The sequence below is a fragment of the Dermochelys coriacea genome, chromosome 6, assembly GCF_009764565.3.
Source record: "Dermochelys coriacea isolate rDerCor1 chromosome 6, rDerCor1.pri.v4, whole genome shotgun sequence".
Classification (NCBI taxonomy): domain Eukaryota; kingdom Metazoa; phylum Chordata; order Testudines; family Dermochelyidae; genus Dermochelys; species Dermochelys coriacea.
Window position 1 is genome coordinate 42654735 of NC_050073.1, and position 18213 is coordinate 42672947.

Consider the following 18213-nt stretch of genomic DNA (forward strand, 5'->3'; position numbering starts at 1 on the left):
GACTGAGAGGGGGTTGAGCACCCCCCGGGTGGAACTGGAAGCTGGCGCCTGTGCTGAGGGGCAAGGTGCAGATGTGGGGCTAGGAGGTTGTATAATTGATGGACTCAGGGGACAGCATATGTAGAACTTGGGGACAAATAATTAAAATTTTAGGGTTTCAGGAGAAGGGGAAGCTGCTCACTATCGTGGAGCATTTTATACAGCTCTTTATAATTTGATCTCCGTGAGAGCTCCTGAAGCTAGGGCTAAAAATTCCCTTACTCTATGTCTGGAGAGTTGGCCACCCCCTCCCTCCCCCAAGAGTCCAAAAATCAGAAGCCAGATTAAAAAGACCCACATCTTTTGAATTAAATCTCATTATTGGGGGATGGGAGGTGACTTACTCATGATTTTTGAGCTTTTGCGGGTGGCTATACTATTTACTTTTAAAATACAACATGCTATTACTAAATGTTTTCATCTGTATGTTTACCAGACCCAGAAAGCTGATGATTCCACCTTGTGGGGAATGAGAGGAAAAACAAGTACAATATAAGAGCCAAACCTGCACTAGAAAAATAATACATGTCCTGAATTAGGACCTGATTCCATTTAAAACAAAACAAAAAAATCAAGAAAGAAAATGTAACATGCACTCTCCCTAACATTAAAAATATGCAGCACCTGCCATTTTTAGTAACAATTTAAATATATTTTAACAAATATTTGATAAACAGAAAACGTTTAGGCATGGGACTTTAGTACTAATTATTAAACAATACAATTTAATTCATATTGATTTTACAATATGCAGTGTCTGTTATTAGGTATAATAAAACATTAATTTACATAGCCTCTTTTTAAGACTTGTAGTCAGTAGTAACAAAAATATTAATAATGGAATCAAGTATATTTATTAGTCTGTAATATACATCAATGGCCACACAGTTCTTTGCCTTTTTGTTGCGCAAGAGTTGCATACCATTACTTTTTATAGTAGTACAAGGCAAGTAGTATAAGGGACAGGTACCAGTAAGCATGTGACTGGGAAATAAATGCAAAAAAACAAAAATCAAGGAGATTAAGAATTATAAGTGATCGCTAAAATAGCCATTATCTATTGATATCAGTTTTGGTATTTGCCATTTTAGCTACTCTACGATTGACTGCTCTGCCTAGCTATAGATTTTTCTTTACTTAATTCTTGTCTTGGTTCCAGAAAACTCCTTTTCTCTGGCCTCTTTGACATCTGCAGTGGCCTTCTCAAGTCCATACAAACTACTCAAATACTGATATATACATACACGGTGCTTTGCAAACAATCCTTGCCTCAGTTGACTGTATATATCACGTGTATATGTGGATTGTAAACTGCTTGGGACACAGATTGCATCTTACTATATGTTTGAAAAGCATTGTTTAAATTTATGGCATCAAATACATATGTATGTAGATCTGTGACAGAGAAAGAGGGAGATAAAGGACCAGGTCCTCAGCTGATGTAAATCAATATAGCGTCATTGAAGTCAATGGAACTATTCCAGTTTACACAAGCTGAGGGCCTATAATTATATGTTATAATTATTACTATTACTACTTATCTTATTGCTAAGAATTTAGAGAGAATAATAAAATCAGGCACTTAACATATTGCTAGTTATCATTCTGGGATTTAAATTATTTCTTAAAGGAAATTAAAGCAAAGTGATTCACCCTTTCTTATCAAAGATGAGTGTCATTGTGACTAGTTAAAAAGAAATTAAATATCTAAAAAGGCAGAAAAATCATCTGTTTCAAAGTCTGGCACCTGCTTTTTCTGTTTATTGTAACAAAGATCCTTCATTTTCATTCAAAAGGTACAATAGCTTTCAAAATTATTTTAATTTTCAACATTAAATACTGATGGATGTAGTGTGAGGACCACCATCAAGAAAAATAAGCTGTGTAATACCAGACCAATGGCCAACAAGTCTACCATTTTGATTGACCTTGTGCCTGACTGAAAATCAATCCATCTCCCAGTGAAGCTAACTGGAGTCTTTCCATTGACTTGAATAGGAATTGGATCAAGCTCCAATTGTGCAATGAAGCACACAGAGGGGAGGTGGAGGAGCTGGAATCTTTCCTGCCCCTTGAAGTGATCAGTGTATGCCCTCAAGCACCTGAGTTGATGTCTCCATTTAGTTTGCATAATTATCAATATTAATATGGTCCATGAAATTATCTGGCCTCCCCTTTAAATCCAGCTATGCTATTTGACTGTGACACATCCTCCTATGTGCAACAATAAGCACTTGCTGAGCATCCCTCTGGTACTGTTAATGTCAGCTAAGCACTGTAACCTGGTTAAACTGGCACAGCTCCAGAGGGATCCATACTGATTTTTTGGTGTGACATATAAACAGGTTCAAGCCCAACATAAAGTAATGCAGGTTTAGGGCTTTGGTTTTCATATAGATACGGTCATGTATTTCCTTTTAATTTCCTTTAATTCTTGTATAACTGGGGTAGTTGTAGTACCCTCTGAGAAGGTCAAAGCAAATTCCTTTTTGCTAATTCTGGTCTTTCCCATATTTGTATTCCACCGACAAACGGTTTCCCTTCCCTGCAACTCCTATCTAATCTTTCAAATCAAACTAGAATGCATCATGTTTGTTTCAGAAATAATTCATTTGAGATGTTGGGTGATGACTGTTATCAGCATAATTATAGCTTTCAAGTTCCCTGGGGACAGTGCTTATTAGTTATTTGCCATTGTACAACCAGCAGAGGGAATACCAGCATTACTTTTTGTGATTCAAGTATTTGAGCTAGTGGCCCAAATTCTAATTAGCAGCACATTGCATCCCAGTCAGATACTGATCTCAGTTACAGCACAGTAAATCCAGAGTAACTCCACTGCTCTCAGAGGCATTATTTTAGATCTACAGGGGTGTAACTGAGAACAGAATCTAACCCAGGGAATTTTAACATCCCCTCCAAAACCTGACTTTCTTCGTCTCTTTCCTACTCCTATTTTAAGCAAAGAAGGGGCTCAAATACAATAGCAGTGACTGAGAACAGTTTATACATGGATAGATTAGATTAAAAAAAAAACAAAAACACGTTTGGATCCAGATTAGATTCTGAGTAGGCTTTTTGTTCAAATTACTCAGCCCCAGAATCATAAAAGTCACTCTAAATTCCTACTATCTTGGGCTAAAAATCACCTGTGAAGAAGTCAGAGGATTTTGTGACATTGAAACCAGAACATTGGCCTCTTAAGTTTTAGATCTGACCCAGTACCAAAACCATAGGTTTGAATCTGGAAATTTTAATTTAACATTAAAAACACAACCCCAGTGAAGTCTGAAGGGGGTTGATTATTTTAGAAGTTCTCCTTTGGACCCATCTCTGATTATAAAAATTTTGAGGTATATCAGATTAATAGCAACTCTTCAAACATTGTTTATCAAAATCAACCATCGTTACGGATAAAGATTTTTTTCTATAGGGTTTCTCCAACATAATGTATAATAAGGAATCCCTAAGACTAGGAAACAGTATAAACTCCAGACATATATATTTTCTTGTTAATTAATCTACACAAGAACCCTTGGCAAGCCAAATGGTTCCAACTTTATGCAGCAAGGCTTAGTTCAATAAACAGAAATGACTTAAAATCATTAGATAAATTATTTTTCCCTCTACACTTAGTCAATAACATAATCGCAGGCACAGATTCGACAGCCACCATTCTCCAAATGGTCCCTGGCTGACAGCAGCAAAACTAGTAACAGCAGCTTCTTTGTGTTAAACTGAAATTCTCTCCCAGTGAAGGGGCAAAGGGTCACTGATTGCATAGTCTTTGCTCAGTTGCACACCCTTTGCTAATGTTCAGTTCTCAGAATAACTGACTGAATGTGCCACACAATCTTGTAACTGAACCTCTTTTTCTCATTACATATATTAAAATACTATTTAATAAATGTAAGGCACCTGTTCATTTGGATCAATGCCTGTAATATGCTGGATGAAAATCATATTAAAAAATTCTGCAGCAAAAGTATCATTTTCTTTCAGTACATCTTGAAAAACGACTCCTATCCTTGTTACAATCTCATAATCCCTGTAAAAGAATTTGCATGGTACAGCACGATTTACAATGTAATGGATTACTATTTCATAATCCTGGGGCAGGAGGAAGAAACTACAAATGTTTAACAAAAATTTACTGCATTGCAAGCTTTTTCCAGATCCTGAAATAGGAATTGGTGATGCTGCTAGGGAGGGACAGAAGTGCACAATATCTGATGACATCACACCAGTTAGCTGGTCTTTGTTTCATCTTGGTTTCCAATCCTGTGGATATCCTTGTTCTCTAACAGCTCCACCTTCTTGTCACTCGGGATTACTGCATTGTTCACCATAGCTCTTGCTAATGTGGACACAGGCACAGAAAGTGCAGTAATTGACATCAGATGTGAGAGGCAACCCAGAATTTTTCTAGCACACCATTCTAATGGACGTGACTCTTCTCTGTCACATAAAATCAATCTTTAAAAAAAAAAAAAGAGAGAGAAAGAGAGAGATTAAGAGGAGATGATAAATAGACAGCAAACACAGTTTCCACTCACATTTAATCACTTACGCAGGTTTAAATATAGTGCAGCGATCGAAGTTAAGTTCTTCAATTTTAACTTCTGCTTCACCCTAAAAAAAAAACAAAATCCATGACATGTTAAACAAGGACCCCAAAGTTACTGCTCATCATTCTACCATGCTTGAAATATTGTCAATACAATCTTGACTAAAGATTCTTCAACTTTGAGAGCAAAAAACTTCTAGGACTTGTGTTATACTCCATAAGTTACTACTACTGATCTGCTTTTTTGTCTCCTAACAATTACAAAAAACCAACGAAACAAACTGTATACACAAAATTGCACATGCAGTTAGTCTATAGCAAAATATATCACTGTTATCCACTCCTCCTTTCCCCCACCCAACTATTTTCACCCTCCACTACTACCCTTACTTCTGCGCTGCTGGTGGTGGCGGCACTGCCTTCAGAGCTGGGCAGCTGTAGATGAGTGGCTGCTGACTCAGGGCCCAGCTCAGAAGCCAGCAGCGTGGAAGTAAGGGTGGCAATACCATACCATACCTTCCTTATTTCTGCAATGCTGGTGGTGGCTCAGCCTTCAGAACGGGGCTTCCAGCCTGCAGCCGCCGCTCTCAGCTGCCCAGCTCTGAAGGCAGTGCCGCCACCAGCAGTAATACAGAAGAAAGGGTAGCAGTACCGCTACCCCCCTACAATAAACTTGCAACCCCCCACAACTCCTTTTTGGGTCAAGACCCCTACAATTACAACACCATGAAATTTCAGATTTAAATAGCTGAATCATGAAATTTATTATTTTTAAAATCCTATGACTGTGAAATTGACCAAAATGGCCCTACCCATAAGGCATGTTTTCCAATCCTTTATCATTCTTGGGGCTATCCTCTGAATGCTCTCTAGTTTATTAATATCCTTCTTGAATTCTTGATACCAGAACTGGACACAGCATTCCAGTAGCAGTCACACTAGTCCAATACAGAGATAATGTAACCTGTCTACTCCAAATCAATATTCCTATGTTTAGACAGCCAAAGACTGCATTAGCACTTTGGCCACAGCATCACACTGGGAGTGCATGTTCAACTGATTATCCATCCTGATCCCAAAGTCTTTTCAAAGTCATTGCTTTCCCGGATAGAGTCCCCCATTTTCTAAATATGGCCTGCAGTCATTGTTCCTATATGTATGACTTCATAATTGTCCATATTGAAATATGCATTGTTTGCTTGCACCCAGTTTACCAACCAGTCCAGGTAGTTCTAAATCAGTGACCACTGCCCCAATCTTTGTGTTACCTGCCCTCTTTGTCAGTAGTGATTTTTTTTTATTTTCTTCCAGGTCATTGATGAAAATGTTAAATAGCATAGGGCCAAGATCCAATCCCTAAGGGACCCCACTACAATTACATTTTAAGACCATTTTGATTTTGTATTGTTCTTGTTCTTAATCAAAATATTCTGTGGCACTATGTCAAATGCCGTACATAACAGGAGTATAATATGTTAACACTATTACCTTTATCAACCAAATTTGTAATCCTATAACATATCAAGTTTGACTGTTTTCATAAAGTTATGTTGATTGGCATTAATTATATTACTCTCCTTTAATTCTTCATCAATCAAGTTCTGTACCGGCCATTCCCTTAATCTGCCTGGAATTGATGGCAGCAAGCCTATAGTTACCCAAATCATCCTGCTTACCTTCTTGTGATGGGGAGATGCTCTCTCCCCATCCTCTGATGCCCCAGGAACTGCTCAGACCCACTTTCACTTTGCGTGCAGGCTGTATTTTATTCTAAACCCAAACACTAACTCAGTACAGTGCAACATCACCATTTTAACCTTTCCTCTTTCAACACTTCTTTGCTAGGGCCTTAGGAGGAAAATAGATTGGTCAGTCATTCTCTGTCTCGCTCTATGTTAGAAGCTCCTTCATTCCAGTCTCAGATAGCCCCATCCTCCCTCATAACACTTCCTTTCTGTCTTTTTATCAGGTTGTTCATCTAAGGGCTAATTAGTTCCTTACCTCCTCAGCCTCACCTTCTGATTAGCTAATTATCCAATCAGCTGTTATTGGCAGAACTAACCCGAGGCTACAGTGATCAGAGTGCTGACCCACCTTGTCAGATCTCAGCACTCTGTCACACCTGTTTAAATATTAGCGTAACATTAGCTTTCTTTTAGTCCTCTGGAACTTCTCTAGTGTTCCAAGACCTACTGAAACTTAACATTAATATTAAATAAAGCTCCTCAGCCAGCTTTTTAAAGTTTTTGGATGCAAGTTATCTGGATGTACTGATTTTAAATACCTGTAGCTAACTTCAGTAGCTGCAGTTTAACTTCTCCTGAGTTATTGTTAGAATGGAAAGTAGTTGATCATCATCATACAATATGAATAAATCATCTGGCTTTTTCTCAAACACAGAATAAAAGTATTTATTCAACACTTGTGCCTTTTTTGCATTTCTACCATTTCCAGCTAGAAACAAATACCATTGGTAGGATTTCTTTTGTTCCTCATATACTTTTTAGAAGAGTCCTTCTTCTCCTTAACTCTGCTGGCCAGAGATTTCTCCTTGTGTCCTTTTGTTTCCCTTATCAGTTTTCTGTAATTCCTAATTTATATTCACTATCAATTTCCCCTTTTTTTCTGTTTGTTTTTATATAAATATACATAGACTTGGCACAATTTGTTTTTATTTCTTTTGTAATTTTGATGGGTAATTTCAAGATTTATTTTTAAGCTTTTTTAAACTTTTATTTAAATTTTCAGTGTGCAAAATTATGGGTTTTAAGCATTTCTTCCCTATTTTTATTTATTTAAATTTTCACAGTTGCAGGAAATTATGGGAGGAAATCATTGTTAGATAATAATTAAAGGACATTAGACACAGATTCCAAAAGGTAAAGATTTATAACCATTAAAAGAGAAACTGCAAATATTATGTGTAAAAATTTTAGCCCTAAATCAAACTCTATTAAGTTCTCAAGCAACATTTTTCTTACTTTGCTTTTCTGTAACTTTCTATTATTGATGGAAGTATTTTTTCATTGTTGTGTGTGTTGATGTTTATCAACATTTACCAATAAAAATCTAATCTTTCCAAGCAATATATTATAGCTTCTTTCACTTCCCCGGCTGGTTTGTTTGTTTGTTTTTTAAACTATTGTAGTCTTTTTGGATTTTGGATTTTTGGGCATCTAGTAAAATATTCTTATACTGTTCCCAATTATCATTCATATTTTCCTGTTTAAATTCTCTCTTAGCTGATTTGGCTTATAATAGCTTTCAGCTCTGTAAAATTGGCCCTTTTAAAACAGCAAGTATATATATATATTTCTTGTTTGGAATCTGTTTTGTTTGCACAAAATAAATGTAATCAAATTGTAATCACGTAATTAACCTGTGGAGCTCATTGCTACAACATACAACTGAAAAATAATAATTTAGTAAGATTCAAGAAAGGATTAGACATTTCTATGAAAAATTAGAACCACCACAACTATGTTATACAGGATAAAAGTGTATAAAAAATTTAAACGCTCTCATGCTTCAGGGTATAAACCAACCACTAATAGACCTAAGTTGCAGTGGGAATTTTATTCACATAAGAGGACAGAACTGAATCCTGAGAAGCCCTAGATAGCAACAATGTAGTTGAATTGTAAAAAATCATAGAAATTAGAAATGAAAACCAATTTGGGCAAAATGTTCAAAGATATTTAGGCACCTAACCAGGTTCCTGCCCTAGGGTGGATTACAAAGGTTTTTAGGCACCTAACTGACACTGATTTCAATGGGATTTAGGTGCATAGATACCTTTGTGAATGCCATCCCTAGTGGGATTTTCAGAAGCACCTATCTGCAACTTTAGGCATCTAAATACCTTGAAAATCTGGCCCTTTATCTAGTCTATCCATCTGCCAGTGCAGGATTATCTCTGATAGTAAATTTTCTAGTGTTTTTTTTTTTCAATCTAGTTTGAAATTTCTCAAATCACTCAAGCTGTCTAAGAATCTTCTCCAATTTTTCTTTGCTTAGTTTTATTCTTGGTTAACCTCCCCCTTTCCTCTTTTTGGATAACTGCTTAAATAATTCCCTGGGAAATTTTGACTTTACACACCTAAGACGTACAGAAATTTCTCCCGATTATTATTATAAGATTTAGACCAACCTTGATTTTTAAAATAAAAAAAAATACTGTGCTTATCAGCTCCATTGCTGGATACCAAGAGGAAGTGTTTACAACCACCAGCTTTTGCCAACTCTGCTGACCTGCAAACATAATCTCGATCAACGCGAACAAATCCATACTAGGATAAAAAATTATTTGGATTAGAGCTGGGTCAGAAGAATCCACAGAAGAGGGAAAGTGTGTGGGGTGGGGGAAAGCAAAACTATAAGTGGGATAAAATCCAGTGATTCTCCGTTTTCTTCCAGATCTCTTTCATTTTTCAAACAAAGACTGAAGGGAAATTCCATGGTACTTCATTTTAGAAAAGCATTTCATACTTAACTAAGCTAAGGATGGGTAAATGGTTTCTAACCATTAGAAGAATGAGGTTCTGGAACATCCTCCCAACAGGTGTAGGGGCGGTGGGGGGGGGGGGGGTCAAACAACCTAGGTAGTTTTAAGATCGCTCTTAATAAATTTATTACCAAGGGGGTGCCCGCAATAGCAGGGGTCTGGATTTGATGACTCTAGAGCTCCCTTCCAGTCCTATTTAAGTCACAGGTTTCAGAGTAGCAGCCGTGTTAGTCTGTATTAGCAAAAAGAAAAGGAGTACTTGTGGCACCTTAGAGACTAACAAATTTATTAGAGCATAAGCTTTCGTGAGCTACAGCTCACTTCATCGGATGCATTTGGTGGAAAAAACAGAGGAGAGATTTATATACACACACACAGAGAACATGAAACAATGGGTTTATCATACACACTGTAAGGAGAGTGATCACTTAAGATAAGCCATCACCAACAGCGGGGGGGGAAGGAGGAAAACCTTTCATGGTGACAAGCAGGTAGGCTAATTCCAGCAGTTAACAAGAATATCAGAGGAACAGTGGGGGGTGGGGTGGGAGGGAGAAATACCGTTGCCAACTCTGTCCACATATCTATTCAGGGGATACCATCATAGGGCCTAATCACATCAGCCACACTATCAGAGGCTCGTTCACCTGCGCATCTACCAATGTGATATATGCCATCATGTGCCAGCAATGCCCCTCTGCCATGTACATTGGCCAAACTGGACAGTCTCTACGTAAATGAATGAATGGACACAAATCAGACGTCAAGAATTATAACATTCAAAAACCAGTTGGAGAACACTTCAATCTCTCTGGTCACTCGATCACAGACCTAAGAGTGGCTATCCTTCCTTCAACAAAAAAGCTTCAAAAACAGACTCCAACGAGAGACTGCTGAATTGGAATTAATTTGCAAACTGGATACAATTAACTTAGGCTTGAATAGAGACTGGGAATGGATGAGTCATTACACAAAGTAAAACTATTTCCCCATGGTATTTCTCCCTCCCACCCCACCCCCCACTGTTCCTCTGATATTCTTGTTAACTGCTGGAATTAGCCTACCTGCTTGTCACCATGAAAGGTTTTCCTCCTTCCCCCCCCTGCTGTTGGTGATGGCTTATCTTAAGTGATCACTCTCCTTACAGTGTGTATGATAAACCCATTGTTTCATGTTCTCTGTGTGTGTGTATATAAATCTCTCCTCTGTTTTTTCCACCAAATGCATCCGATGAAGTGAGCTGTAGCTCACGAAAGCTTATGCTCTAATAAATTTGTTAGTCTCTAAGGTGCCACAAGTACTCCTTTTCTATTTAAGTCAGTAATTCAAAGGTTGGTTGTCTTATATCTGCAGTTGAGTAGAATCTTTGTAAAGCACATTTTTGCAGACTCCTTCAGATTCCTTCATTAACGGCCCAATCTTGAAAGTTCCTGAGTGCATCCTGAGAAATACGGAGTGCCCTAAATTCCTACTGAAGTAACATCATAGGATCTACTCCTGCAACCCCAGGTTGGCTCTATCTGTCCCCAGTGTAGAATTTAAAAGCACATAGAAAACAAAAAGTAGCCAAATATTTAAGTTATTTAACCCACGGTTAAGTAAATTCCTAAATTTTATCTTTGCTTAATTAGAAGATTTTAAAAGCAGATAAACAAGGCATCTACAAGTCATTCATCAGTTAGGAGAAAAGAGAAACTGCCTCAGAACATTACATAGTAGTGTTAGGATTTTTCTTAGATTTCTGGGTATGCTTTCAGTGTCTTGTTTTGTAAATGTGACAAAACCTCAGCCCTTCAGACTAAATGGAGATTTTTGCCTTACAAAACTAATAAAAAATAGAAGCTTCCCTCAATACAACTGCAAATGCTGCTGATAAATATTAATTCTAATTTTTTTTAAAGGGCTTGTTGGGGTATTTTGAGTAGTAGCCGTCTGCTTTAAATCTCTCATTCTTTGTATCAGCATCTTAAAAAAAATTAGCCAATCAAAAGTCCCTAGACCGACGCTGTCTCTCTCAGTTAATCCAAGGCCAGTAAAGGGATAATTTGATTAAACTGAAACCCTAATTTATTTAGCTTTAGTTCTGGATCAACCTCTCCTTAATAGAGTGCTGTCGTCTCCAATTGTTTGATGAAAATTAAAGTGACATAAATACCATGGGACTTTTTCAATCTGATTAGTCAGCTAACTTGCATCAATACTACCCCAGCCATCAGACGCTGGCGTCCTTCCTTTCACTAGCCTTACTAACAACTGACAAGTTCTCCTTGAAGAACTGGCACCCACGCTGCCACTCAGACCCCCACACTTAACCCATCATCCTTCCTCAATGGGTCCTGTTTGACAAGGTGCCCACACCTTTTTCCACTACTGTTCCCCGGACAAAGCTAAATATTGTTTTATTGGCAATCAATAGCCTGTTAATCCCAAATGATTTCACAAATCCACTGAGTTCTCAAACTGATTATAAACATTCGTTTTTCTAAGCTGCTAAATTCAGATGGGTTTCCTCCTTTCCTCCCTCCACCTCCAACATGTGGGTATTTTAATTGAGAGCAAAACCTCAACAGCCAAAATGCCTGTTGTGTTTAATGTTGCATTTAACTGGCTATCAATTTTGAAAGACTTAACATACACTTTATATATGATCAAATCTTTGGCACAATAAGCTCCATAGATTTAGGCTCTCTATGAAGATTTCTACTGGATCCTCTACTTTCTAATCTTCTGTTTAAAACCAAATGGTAATAATAAAGTTCCTACACCTTTCTTTTGCCTTCCCTGCCCCATAGAATAGTGCATTCTTATTGAGTCTACAGCCAGACAGAATGAAACAGCCACAGAAAAAAAAATAAACTTCTAGTTACAGTATAATAAATGGCAACACAGTTAACTAAATGCTGAATGACATACTCCATGTTCAACAATTGGAAAGCCTGGTACATTCAGATGGCCCATTTGTTTGTATATTGGGTCATGAACTTTTTTTCTTTGAAGTCAGAAGAGGATGAGCCAGGATGGCATTATGAACATGCTATCTATTGACTAATTCAGCCTCGCCCACCCATAAAATCTACTTGCTTCACCTTACCACAATGATGTTGATGACTAAGGGCATGTCTTCACTAGCAATGTTAAAGTGCTGCTCTCCCAGCGTTATAAAAAAAAACCCATCTCCACGAGGGGAATAGCTCCCAGCACTGTTGCACTGTCTACACTGGCACTTTACAGCCCTGAAACTTGCAGTGCTCAGAGGGATGTTTTTTTCCACACTTCTGAGTGAGAAAGTTGCAGTGCTGTAAAGTGGCAGTGTAGACAAGGTCTAAGGAAGAAGCTAATGTTTACTTATCCACCAAAGTAAAGGTTACTTGCCTGAGACAAACAGGCAGGTAGAATTTTACAAGTCTAGATTATTCTATATATGCCCCTACTGGGTAGTGTAATAAATGTGTATTTAAGGGAATGTCTACACTTACCTCTGGAGCGATTGATCCAGCGGGGTTGATTTATCGCATCTAGTGAAGACGCAATGAATCAACCACCGAGCGCTCTCCCATCGACTCCGGTACTCCACAGGAGAGAGAAGCATAGGCAGAATCAACGAGGGAACGTCAGCAGTCAATCTACTCCAGTAAAGATACTGCAGTAAGTAGATCTAAGTACATCCACTTCAGCTACGTTATTCACATAGCTGAAGTTGCGTAACTTAAATTGATCCCCCTCCCAGTGTAGATCAGGCCCTGGTGTAGAACTGCTCTCTAAGTTATCAGTTTTGGCAGAGGCTGTGCATATTGTGGACAATTCTGCATCACAAGTTACAAATGAAATATTACAGAGGTAAAGTTTCAAATAGATGATTTTGTCATGCTGAAATTTCAGCTCTGCATCTAGGCTCAGTTAACTTGACAGTATCCACTTGAAGTTTAATGTTTAAAAGGTCCCCAAAGTAGATTCTTTAGTATTTCTTTTAAAGGAATCTTTTCCACATTCTGTATATCTTTTATACATTTAATTCCAGCCCTGCAGAACTTTCCATACAAAAAAAAAAAAATCTACCTTACCAGACAAATATCACTCACAAGAGTGAAACAAAACATGGGCCCAGGTGGTAAAGCTTTTAACTTAGAATCAGAACTAAATCCAAATTTTCCTAAATGTGGGGGTTGGAGGAAGGGGTGTTAGCTGATCTACTAAAAAAAGAAAAGGAGTACTTGTGGCATCTTAGAGACTAACAAATTTATTAGAGCATAAGCTTTCATGAGCTACAGCTCACTTATTAGTTTCTAAGGTGCCACAAGTACTCCTTTTCTTTTTACGGATACAGACTAACACGGCTGCTACTCTGAAAGCTGTTCTACTGTTTCTGCACTGATTGAAAGAAGGGAGTGAAACAAAGGGATTTGTACAATACTTCTGCAAAGTGAAAACTAAGCAATGTTGGGTTTTTTTGCTTACTGCTCCTCCTTTTGCTTTTGTGGTACCAAGACAACAGAATCCAACATCATAACCTTGAAATGATGCAGAATATTCATCCAGTTTTTCAAAGTCTACCACCTGTTGATTCTAAAACACAAGGATACAAAATAATATGAAAACATTAACAGATAAAGCAGTGTTAAAACTGACACCAATTATGCCAGTCATATGACTTACCACATTTTGATATGCCACTTCTTCAAAAGTCAGTTTTCTACATCCTATGATGGTGACATTAGAAAACAATTGCTGTTTCAAAATTTCTTTTAACAACTCTTTGCCAGTTGCTCCTGATGCACCAAGGATAAAACAAGATTTGTTATGTTTCTTGAAGTTTTCACGAAGGTTTTGTATGTTCTCAAGCTCAGCCATTCTGTATATGAAAAAAAAAATCATACAGTTCTTTAAAAGAGTCACAATGAATTTTTTTAAACATCCTTTTGTCTAGTGGTATAGAAACAGACTGATTGTTTTCTGTTATATCAAATTTACTGTGTTTTTGTTTAATAGTAGAAAAGAAAGGTTTAAATGTTTTAAGGACTTTTTCATTGAACCATGTCTTCAGTCTCTCAGGACCCGTTCTCAAATTGTGACAATTTGAATAAATGATTTTTTTTAAATGAAGAGTGAAATGTTATGTCTCATTGACATACACTAGGAAACCCGTCATTGTAACAGGGAGCTGGAAAATAACTTCTTCACATTTAATCCAAAATAAGGAAGTATCCTTGAAAGTGACTGAGAATTTGGCACATTTCATATCTCCCTTGTAAATCCTATCCCGATTGCCTATTATTCAGTATCCACCACTGGGTGGGGGTATAGGGGTTATTTCTGGAACTCTGCTGGGAAAGGTAATAGGTATGACATAAAAGAGCTAATTATCCCTAATCATAAATAGCACCTCTCTCTCTAATAAATAACTTGAATGCCCTCTGAGTGCAGAGCACCAAAGCCTTGGTGGAGGGGCAGGGGTATGTGCTGCTGGTATCCTGGCTGGCAGCACAAGGAGGCTCTTGGAACTATATATAATACTTCAGGGGCTGGTGATCTCTAGTTACAAAGAACAAACAATGCTGTTTTATATATTTTTATATATTGCTGTTTATTGATAGATCTTAAAGAGCTTTACAAAGGAGGTAAAAATCATTACCCCCCTTTTACGGATTGAAAAGCAAAACAGGGGACTACATGTATCCTGGAATGCAGTGACAATGAAAAGGAATTAGGGGTCATGGTAGACAACCAGTTGAACATGAATTCCCAGTGCAATGCTGTAGCTAAGCGGGCTAACCCAATCCTTTGATGTAAAAGCAGGGAGGTGTTATGGGCCCTGTATTACAGCATTAGACTGCAGCTTTGTGGGGAGTTGCTGACTCAGTTGATCTCTCTTATATTGCAAGTAAGTTGATGATGATTTTGTAGACTTGTGGTCTGTCTGTTCAATGCCTCAGACTTCCAGCCTGGTCATGGTTTTAAGTCCACCCCTTTTAGCATACATATAAAAAGTCCAAGAACAGGGAGGTCTTCAGGATCAAATAAGGGATTCAGGGCTTCCCACTTAGTTTGGGGTCTCATGGTCCAGATTCCTGTATCGTCAGGACCTTCCATCAACTAGGTTTCCCACTGAGGGATAGGCTTTTATAGGTTTCCCTCTTCAGGGAATGGTAGGGGAGTTCAGGCCCACCCTCTTTACTGAGCTCAGATGCAGAGCCCAGTGGTAGGTAGCTAAGTCCTGCACCCTCAGGTACTATGTGGCTGCCCTTCTGGATCACTTCCTACAAGCCCCCTTTCTTCCCACAGGGCAAAGTAAAGAACTGAACATACAGATAAAGTCTCTGACCTTCAGAGTCACAGGCCCCTTCTTTGTAGGCTTGGTCACAGCAATACAGCCAGGCCTCAGACAGCAAGAATTCCAGCAGGACTCCTTCCCAGGAGTTTAACATGTAGATCAACTCACCTCCACTGTCTGCCTTCCATTGACCCTACTCTGTTCCCCTTTTTAAGTTCCTCCTCAAGCCAATGCAGACTTTGCAGGTGTGGTTGAGCAAAGCCAACTGGGTTCAGAGCAGCTCCTTAACCCCTTCTTGTCAAGTGTGGGTCTGTGTATTCTATTACAAGGAACTACTAGATAGTCTAGTCTGGCCTCTTGTATATCACAGGCCATCAACACCACCCAACAGCTACACATGAAACCCAACAATCGAAACAAGTTCAAAGTATTAGAGCCACAGGAGACTAGACTGTTATATGGCTCAGGCAGAAAATAGGAGGGTTTGAGATGCACCGGTGCTTGAGGCCCCTGCAATGTCAGGGAAATGATTAAGTAAAAAATATCCAGATAATCCTGGCAAGTGACCCACATCCATATGCTGCAGAGGAAGGTAAACTACCCTGCCCCACAAGGTCACTGCCGACTGACCTGGGGAAAGTTCTTTCCTGACCCCACATATGACAATCAGTTAGACCCTGAGACTGTGAGCAATAACTAGCCAGCCAAGCAGCTAAGAGACAAAGCCCTGGTCCACCCCACCCAATTTCCCCATCTCCAGCTGTGGAAGGAGATTTAAAAAAAAACCTCTCCCAGAATACCTTGGAGGTGAAGGGAGAATCTCTTCTTGACTTCTGCCAGTGGCCTGCTGAAACTCTGAACCATGAGCTTTAGGAACACAAGACGTAAACCTGAAGTGATCCCCAGGGCTGTTGAGCCCTGCCTTCTACCATCACAAGCAACCCTGTCATACAACTGCACTAATAAATTTGTCCCACTTTCTCCAATTAGCCATAGGAACAATTTACCTAGGGATGTGGTAGATTCTCAACATTTGAAGTATTTAGATCAAGACTGGACGTCTTTCTAAAAGACATGCTATACTCAAACAGAAGTTATGGGTTTGATGCAGAAATTACTGGGTGAGGTGAGGTTGTTATGCTGAAGGTCTCACTGGATGATCATAATGGTCCCTTCTGGCCTTCTTTAAGGCCATTTCTAAGAATTAATAAATAGTCCTTCCATGGCTGTATATGGCCCAATTTTACAGAGCTGCCACAAATGTATATTATAGCAAGCCTGTGCTACATGAAGGCTTGGAGGATACAGGTGAGATTTGGTAACAACTGCTGCCCTATAGGCACCTCAAAGTCCTCCAGATGCTGCAGAAGCAGAGTTGCTGTTATCACTACAGTGCTGGCAGCACCACTCACTGCTGAGCAGCACATGCATATCTGCATTACCTCATCCACTCCATCAAACCCACTCTGAGCAATTCACAGAGTAACCCCCCACAAGTCCACAAAATCACCATCAACTTACTTGCAATATGAGAGAGAGAGATCAACTGAGTTAGCAACTCCCTACAAAGCTGTGTTCTTCGTAGAAGCAGGTAACTCTGAGCACTCTCACTCAGTAGACACTGATCACTCTCACCACACCTTCCATAGATATGCTCCAGCCACACCCACAATGCATCTCTCACTCCCAAAACACTCCTATGTTAATGAGGTTAGGACAATCTTGCTGTAGAACCAGTCACTCTACCTCTCAGTGGTGAATTTGACAATACCCAAGGAACCCTGACCAGCTCAATTAGGACAGCTATTAGATCTGCCACTGGCAAAATTAAAACACATTAGTGGGACCCAGGATCTCACCTAACATATTTAGGACAGATGGGCAAATAAATTTGATAGATAAGACAGAAGATATACTTGTAATATTATCTTCCACTATCAATAATAGGTTCTTTTGAATTCAGAAATATAATATTTCTACATTTATTATGCAGTCTTTCCTATTTGTATAGGTATGTATTAATACACATGGATTAAATCAATGTCACTTGATTCGTTGTCAGCTTGAAGACTCATACAGTTGAGTCCTATAGGGGCTGATTCAGAAATTTTTGAAGTAAATGAAAAGTAGCAGGCTTTGGATCAGACCTATACCATTGTACTTAGAATCAGAGAGGATCAGAAATGCATGTCAGTAAATTAGGAGTTTTCATACCATCCCCCCAGGACTGTTCCAGTATTTGCCACATATCTGAATTGCACATTTCTGCAGCAGAGTTTATTTTCACATGGATGAAGAGGGTCAAAGTTTTAGCTACATTGTCTCCATTTAATTAAGCACACTCTAATACCCTTAATAATTCCATAGCATTCTATCATAACGGCCTAAAACACTACAGTTTATAGCATTATGTTGGTTTTTCGACTATGGAAGCAAGATTGAAATCTATTGTCATAATTTTTTTAATAAGGACAGCTACACATTTTAAATCATTTTTACTTTTAATTGTTGTACTCCTCATTGTTTGTAATATTTGTAATACCATCTTAAAAACCAGAAACTAAATATCTTTCTAAACTAGTTTGTTCTACTCTGAATTACAAAGTATGTAGCCCCTGTTCCTATAAACATAAACTCAAGGACAACTAAAATGATTAGGGGTATGGAACAGCTTCCGTATGAGGAGAGATTAACAAGACTGGGACTTTTCATATTGGAAAAGAGACAAGTAAGAGAGGATTTGATAGAGGTCTAGAAAATCATGACTAGTGTGGAGAAAGTGAATAAGGAAGTGTTATTTATTCCTTCTTATAACACAAGAACTAGGGGTCATCA

The 18213-nt window shown here is 38.5% G+C and overlaps 1 protein-coding gene across 1 annotated transcript; it reads right to left on the reverse strand.

Annotated features, from left to right (window-relative positions):
• Positions 1-1309: 1309 nt before the first annotated feature.
• On the reverse strand, positions 1310-15558 carry HTATIP2 (HIV-1 Tat interactive protein 2). Its single transcript, XM_043516941.1, has 7 exons — positions 15430-15558; positions 13764-13959; positions 13566-13673; positions 8757-8895; positions 6347-6351; positions 4610-4671; positions 1310-4515 (listed from the first exon to the last, which is right to left on the reverse strand). Exons 2-7 carry the CDS (start codon positions 13956-13958, stop codon positions 4287-4289), a joined length of 738 nt encoding a protein of 245 aa, XP_043372876.1. The 5' UTR covers position 13959; positions 15430-15558; the 3' UTR covers positions 1310-4286.
• Positions 15559-18213: the final 2655 nt, after the last annotated feature.